The sequence below is a fragment of the Pteropus vampyrus genome, unplaced genomic scaffold (genome assembly GCF_000151845.1).
Source record: "Pteropus vampyrus isolate Shadow unplaced genomic scaffold, Pvam_2.0 Scaffold1, whole genome shotgun sequence".
Taxonomy (NCBI): Eukaryota; Metazoa; Chordata; class Mammalia; order Chiroptera; family Pteropodidae; genus Pteropus; species Pteropus vampyrus.
Genome location: NW_011888782.1, coordinates 22,216,014 through 22,223,411, shown reverse-complemented (window position 1 = coordinate 22,223,411; position 7,398 = coordinate 22,216,014). Strand labels below are relative to the sequence as shown.

The 7,398-nt window shown below is 44.2% G+C and overlaps 1 protein-coding gene across 1 annotated transcript in view; it reads right to left on the bottom strand.

Moving 5' to 3' along the window:
- Positions 1 to 7,398, bottom strand: part of ITGB5 (integrin subunit beta 5) — a 115,526-nt gene that overhangs the window by 80,327 nt on the left and 27,801 nt on the right. The window contains exon 4 of the mRNA XM_011368299.2: positions 2,423 to 2,672. Coding sequence (XP_011366601.1) covers positions 2,423 to 2,672 — 250 coding nt within the window. The remainder of the gene's footprint in view (positions 1 to 2,422; positions 2,673 to 7,398) is intronic.

The following is a 7,398-nucleotide window of genomic DNA, read 5'->3' as shown; positions in this document are numbered from 1 at the left end:
GAGTGACTCCCCGATGTATTTCTCAGCTTGAAGAAGAGAGATTTGCATAACTTAGACACGATGTTTCCTTCAAAACTTCCATTCTTTACTGGATTTCCTGTCTTACAAACAGCTTTTCAGTGTGCCTTATACTCACTGTCAAGACTTTTACTGTCAGCAATTGGTTCTGCCTTCTAGGGCTTAGAGAAGGAGTTCTGAATAAGTAGTAAATAATAACCTGATTTTGAATGCTGAGTGCCCAGAGCCAGGCCATCCTTTGCCTGCTTCCAATCTAGCATCTCACGGTTAGTGGATTGTCCACAAAAGAATGAAAGTGGAGACACACCCTGTCTGTGTGGAGTCGGGGTCCAACGGAGGGCAGAGGTGAAAAGGAGCAGACAGAATCACTACTCTGGATGAACTGAAAAAAGTTTTGGTTAAGGTGCTGGAGCTCCTGGTAAGTAGCAGAACTCCAATATGACATCAGGCACTGGGACTCAGCTGAAAAGGGCCTTGGAGACAGGTCCAAGGTAATAATGCCAGCAGCCACCTGTGGCCCGGAGGAAGCTAAACACAGCAAATGATGACACCTAGTGCTTCTTCATGGTTAAGGAACTTGGAATCTCATTTGTATTTAAATTTTTTCTTATCTTATTGTTTTTCCACCATCGTGTCTAAGTTAGCTTCTAGGAGAGTGTACAGAAGGATCAGGAGGGATTCAGAAGAACAGAGACCACTGGCATAAATAGTGCCTCACCCCGATCATCCAGCCTGATTTAGAGTGGGAGTGGCTGAGGCTGCTGAAGGTAAGTTGAAGGGCTAGACAGACTCAAAGGCTTAAGAACAGCTCTCTTCCCTTAGGAGCAGCCAAGGAGACCAAGAATCGAAAGCAACCTCGCAAGATGGAAAGAGCCTGGATCCCTGAGTCACCACTTGAAGCGGGGGCTGCCATAGAAAAGAAAGCAGCTCAACCCTCATCAGATCTTGTAATAGAAATAAATTTTCATGGTGGTGAGCCACTGAGATGTGGGGATTGTTTGTTACTGCAGCAAAGCCTAAAATGACCCTTAGACAAACACCTAGAGGGTCAGGGTCATTTTGAAATGGGTATTATTATTATATTAATGGAAATGCAGATTCTGGAAGTAGTTCATCTTGATTCATATCCCAAGTCTACCCCTTACTATCTGTGTAATTTGGGGTAAGTTATTTATTCTAAACTTCAGTTTCCTCGCCTTTAAAATATGGCTAACATTTACCTTAGAGACCTCAAAAGATTATTATTAGATACAAAAGAGATAATCTGTGCAAAGTATTCAGTGTGGTGTCTGACGCTTGGTAAGAATTTAAGTCTTAGCTATTCCTTATCTAATAACTATTTTGGGGCCTTACGTCTCAAAAGCCTAACTAAAGCTGAATGTGCAGATGAGGCCAGAAAAAGTTGGCCATTACCATTCACTGTAGTCACACTGCATAATCTTGACATTTAAAGGAATACTTGAAAGACTGGAAAAGAAACAAACCAAGCTCATAAAAGTTGTGTTAGGGAAATTGAAGGATGTGGCCCTTTCTCCCCACAACACAAACGCACTATGGCAGAGACCTATTCACCAGTCCCAGTTCTTCTTCAGGGGCACGACTAACCCAGTTCTTTAGACTAGAACATAGGAGCAGAAGAAGCAAAGGCCACTCAGTTCTGGTCCATAAGATCCTTCTATGAGCAGTCCTCCAGGCATGATGACCTTAGAAGCCACATGTGAAAGGTGGTGGAGCGGAGGATAAATGAGTCTCTGGTTGGAGGAGAGGTGTCCACTGATCAGGAGAGCCATCCGCACTTAGGCAAGCAGGAACTACACTTCCGTCAAGTTTGAGCCATTACATACCATGGGATTTGTTTGTTGTAGCAGTTAAAGCTCTTATTCCATAACAATGTGTCAAATATTTTTCTAATTCAAGTACTTGACTTATGTTGGGGGAAAAAAGCATGCTTTTAACACACAGCATTTTCATTTTGTTTTGTCAGCGAAGTTGTAGTCACTTATATAAACAACAGGGGCAGACTTTGAATTCCCTTATCCCAAATACGTCAGTCACTCCAAACAAGGGGAAAGTTTAAGTTGTTTTGCCTGCTCCCTCGCTAATCACCTGGGTTCATCACTTCCTGAGAACATTCTCTAAAATCTACTAATGCAGCGAACAGTCCCGTGTCAGACAGGCAGGAAAACAAGTGAGCTATGATCGTTACATCTTTACGCAATCTTGTGACAGTTCCTTTCTTCACGCATAGGGGGAGGAAAGAACTGGGTCATCGTTAACCAAATTAAATACCTAAGCCTGGTTCCCACTTGCTAAATATGCCCCCCTCCTTTATTTGGGCTAAGTTCTCCTGCTACTCCATTCCCCCATCCTCAAACACCCAACAGAAGGACAGCTGGTTACTTACCCAATGCATGGATTGGTCTGGTACCTCGGCGCTGTATAGGAGAAAGGAGAGATGCTCTTGTCTACAAAAGACCCGAACCCCAATCGGAAGTTGCTAGTGAGCTTCCTCATCTCCTCAGCGAGCTTAGTGCCCAGGTTCCGGATGTTGTCCAAGTCATCCTTCATGGACAGGGAGAGGTCCATCAGGTAGTACAAGTCCACAGGATAATCCTCCACCTGTCGAACCTGCAGCTGGAAGGCAGTCTTGTCACCTGTGCCAACAGAGAGGCCCTGTACATTAGAGGTCATTCAACTTGCTGGGAGCCAGAGGGATGGAGTTTGCTTTCAAAGCTGGCCCCCATCTTACTTTTCCTTAGTGATCGTGTGCCTCTCAGAAGAAACACTTTTCTTGGAAGTAGAGTGACAGAAAGGAATATGGGGGCTAAGGATGAAGCTTTAGGTTCTCCTTCTAAATACTTGGCTCTGCATTTTTAAGGAAACTCTTTAACAACCAGTCTCTTTAGTGGTGTTCTGTTTTCTAAACGGAAAAGACACTTGGGTAATTGGTGGACGGTGAGCAAAACAATTCCAAGAACATAATTTGGGTGAGTAGCCCCCAAAGACATACTAACTTCAGAAAAAAGACCAGCCAAGAATGTGGCCACGAGACTTTAAAGGTGTGTGTGAAATAGAAAATGAGGATGAAATTAACAAAAGAAGGATACAGACATGAGTGAGTATGAACTGAGGTGAGAGATTACAGAGCAATGGGGGGTAGGGACACAAAGATAGTTTCTTAGAATATCCCCAAAGGGCAAACATGTTTATGCTTGTGCCATGTCATCTACTCCTATTTCCCTAGCTATTGATCAAACAATGGTACCTAGTTTTGGGACATATTTAATGTTTTGGAACATCACGGACACAATTTATTATCATCAGAAATTATATGCAGGGAGACAGATTCCAAATTTTAGCCATATCGGTGGGGGAGGGGGGCAGGGGAGGTCGGGGCAGAGAGAAAGCAAGGAAAAACACTACTAAATTTTTCCACCAGCTACGGAAAAAGAAAATAATTTTTGGTTCTACGATAGGATAGTCAACAGAAAGAAGAAAGAGGAATTAATTCAGAAAAACAGAGAAAAAAGCCAGTGTCTGGGAGGCGTGTCCTCTGAAATCTCACCCCCGAGGTGTACAGAAAGATCCAAGTCAGTGCAATACTTGGGGGACTTACGCCAGAATAACGATCCTAAATCCGTTCATAATCTCTAAGAACGTCTTGTTTAGAAGCAACATCAAGAAGCAAAGCGTATAAGGTAATTCTTTCTGCCCTTGGGCTGATTAGCCTTTTAGAGGCACCAAGAGATGCCCTTGAACTCTTTGGGTAGAAGAATTGTCCACACACGTTTGAAATCTGGGTGTACTTGGTGTGTTTGGAGGTGCAACAGTGAAAGTGGCCTCACTCCTGCCCAAGGGGTCAACACCTGACCTGCCAATCTTTCATCTCCAGCTGAAAACCAGCAAGCTGAAGCCTTCTTGAACTTATGGGACGGGGAACCCAATCCCCTATGCTCCCTCTCCTCTTCCCACTCCAGACCAGACATATTTCATTAACCAGACCATGAAGAATCAAATGACCAAAAGATTTTAGTCCAAGTTCCAGCCTGTCTCTCAATTAGGGGTGTAACCTGAGCCTCAATTTCCTTAAACATAAAATAAAAAGAATAACAACAAAGCATCGATTAAGGCTCTGAAGGACTCATGAGAGAGAAAAGTGTTTTGTAAGCAGTAGAGCCTGCATAAACGAAGTATGATTATTATAATTATTATTTGTAGCCTAAGTGACAGTGCCGCACCTGCTTCCCCTGACTTGTCGTGGCATGTACTGTTCTAGCCGCCTCGAGATTGATGTAGTTTGGGTTGCCTGTTGGTATGAGCCTATTTTTAAAAACCATCAGAGTCTGACTCAAATGGAGGAATGTTCAAGATTTCTTCCAGAATGAATTCCGGACTGCTGCAATGTCTGTCTCTGGTTCCCATCAGACAGAACAAGTCCCTGCATGGGGCCCCTCCCAGCCCTAGATGTCATGTCACAGCGGGGAGGGGAAGAGGGAGAGGGAGAACTTGGAGGGAATGGAGACCCTCCCTGGCCTTTGCATGGGCAGAACTCAGACCCCAAATGGCCAGAGCCTGCAATCATGTCCCCTCTGTCCAATCCCATGAACTTTTTGCTGGGTCTCCTGCATTTTCTGTCACTTGTGCCCTTTTCCCCACCCCCAAAGTTACAGTTGCACCCTCTTTTATCCAGAATCTACTTCCACCTCTTTGTGGATTATGAATAATTAACAGATGGGCACTTTAGGACCAGGAAACAGAAAGCTGGCCTGGCTTCAGAGAGCCGCCCACGGGAAGGAAGTGGAGAGGGGGAGCCGGGTTGGAAATCTTGTCACCAAAGACTCAGAGACCTCAGGCTCCTTTCAACTGGCTGCTCAGTTTCTGGATCAGTAAATTAGAGAGGATGTTAATTATTGCGGAGATTAAAGGAGACAATATATGTAAACACCATACAAATGCTTCCACGCAAGGAAACTTCAGCCTCAATTCCCCCGAGCATCAACTGTTAAAGCAATTTCCTTTGGGGATAAGAAGAGAGAGAGAGAAAATCCTGCCAGAAACTTGAGTGAGAAAGGCTACGCCCTTAGGCATTAAATTTAACTCAAAATTTTCCAGACATGGAGGCAAAGAGGGAAATAAGATGTGATCTAGAGGTCTCTTTGTACACTAAGAGGGTGTCTATCCTGAAGTGAGAATCTTTTGGCATTACATTCTAAGAGAAATCAATCACTAAGAAGACGTGTGCATGCACGCGATCGGGAAGCTGTCAATGTTAAAAAGAAATTTTTTCCAGTTTTCCAGAAAGGGAGGGGTATGAGAAAAAGAGGAACAGCATGAATGTTTAGAATGAGGATTTATTGCTACTACCTCAACTATGCCTGATTTTAAATGCTACAAGCTTCTCAGTGAGCCTTGGCAATAATGGAATGTTCTGTCAGCAGATTTTGGAGGGTCTGACATTCCTGGACCCGTGCTCAGTGTGGGAGTTAGGCTACAGAGCACCAACTCCTCCACAAGGGTGGCCTCCAAGGTTAGCGGACTGAAGGTGAGGCCGTTGCTGCATGAGAGGTGCACTCTGCTTGGAGAAGGTCTGGGGCACGTTTTCCTTTTTTGGGGACACATTTGGGACCACGCACACTTAGTCACACTCCATCAAAACATCCAGGTACCCAGCCCTCCATCACCTGAGACTTTAAAAGAGTCGCCACCTCCCCTGTGTCCAACAGGGTGCAAAGACCTTCTCACCTTCACTATGGGAGCTTGGTCTGTGCCTGTCTATGGTGACACCATCCTGGCCCAGATGACCTCTTCCTTCCTCTCCATGTAGGACCCCTACAAGTTCATCTGCCCCTGTAGCTACATGCCTTCTCTCTGCGGCCACTCCACATAATCAGGACCAGCAGCAGGATCAGATAAATAGGATAAAGCAAACTCGAAAACAAAAGCTGATCACCTCACACCTGTGAGGATGAAGCTACTCCTGCAAGCCGCCCCTTCTCATGTCCTTCTGGCTTTTCCTATTTCCAAAGCACCCAGCTCCAACTGTATTTTGCACAGAATCCCTGCCACTGTTCAGTTCATAAGTAGAGGTTCTCCCACCGTAATCAAGTATCAACTAGCATTCCACCTGAAATGGATTTTTTTAAAGCTTTCTTCTCTCTGCCCTCACTTCAATAAAAAGTAAAAAATTAGCTTTTCCTTAGGGAAATATATCAGATGACAAACATTACAAGAGAGTAAAAGTAGAGAATTCCAGAAGGAACTTCTAGTTTTTTTAAGATCGATTTTAGTTCGAATGTTAAGACACAGTAGTCCTTCAACACATAAAAACTGTTGCCATCCCCCAAACAATGTAAGCGGCTTTCGATTCCCCAGCATCATCCTTCTGGGCTAGAAATTGAAAGAAAGAAGGAAAACACGAAAATTAGCTATTTTACAACAGGACTGCAGCTGAACAGGGAATTAGGGCCCTAGTGCACACCTCAGAAAACTATCATCTAGTTCTCAGCAGCAGAAGGTAATAGAATCCCAGAATTAAATCCAGACCCAAAACCAAAGAATCACCTCACTGGCCTAGAACGAAGCCTCTACGCTAGACCGTACCCTACTCCCCACTTCAGAATCCTTACTCTTGACAGACGGAACCATGGTTGGCCTCCACAGTGTCTGTGCCCAGCATTAGGGCTCAACAGTCCTAGTTTCCTTGAAAATAACCCTGTCTTAAACAGTTGGGGCTGCTGTAACAAGTACCATGAATTGGGTGGCTTATAAGCAAGAGAAATTATATCTCATAGTTGTGAAGGCTGAAATCCAAGATCAGGGTGCCAGCATGGTCAGGTTCTGGTGGGGGCCATCTTCCAGGTTACAGAATGTCGACTTCTTGCTGTGTCCTCACAAAGCAGAAGGGGCGAGAAAGCCCTCTGGGTTTTTTTGTTTTGTTTTGTTTTAATTATAGTACTAACCTCATTTATAAGGGCTCTACCCTCCTGACCTAATCACCTCTCAAAGGCTCCACTCCCTAATATCATCACATTGGGGGTTAGGATTTCAACTTGTGAATGTTAGGGAACATAAACATTTAGTCTGCAGCAAATCTCTTATCCACCCATTATCAAGTGTATGCATTGTCAGTACGGGTGGCAGAAGCAACACCTCTAACGGGTAACTGGCACCTCCAAGCAGCATAAATATGGCTGGCAGGAAACCCACATCAAAAGCCACCTGTAGTCCAGCTGTAAGCATAGTACCAGTGTCAACTTCTGGCTTTGATAACATACTCTGGTTATGTAACATGTTATCATTGGGAAAAGCTGAGAAGGGTACATGGGAACTCTATTATTTTTGTAACTTCTTATGAATCTAAAATTATTTCAAAATAAAAAG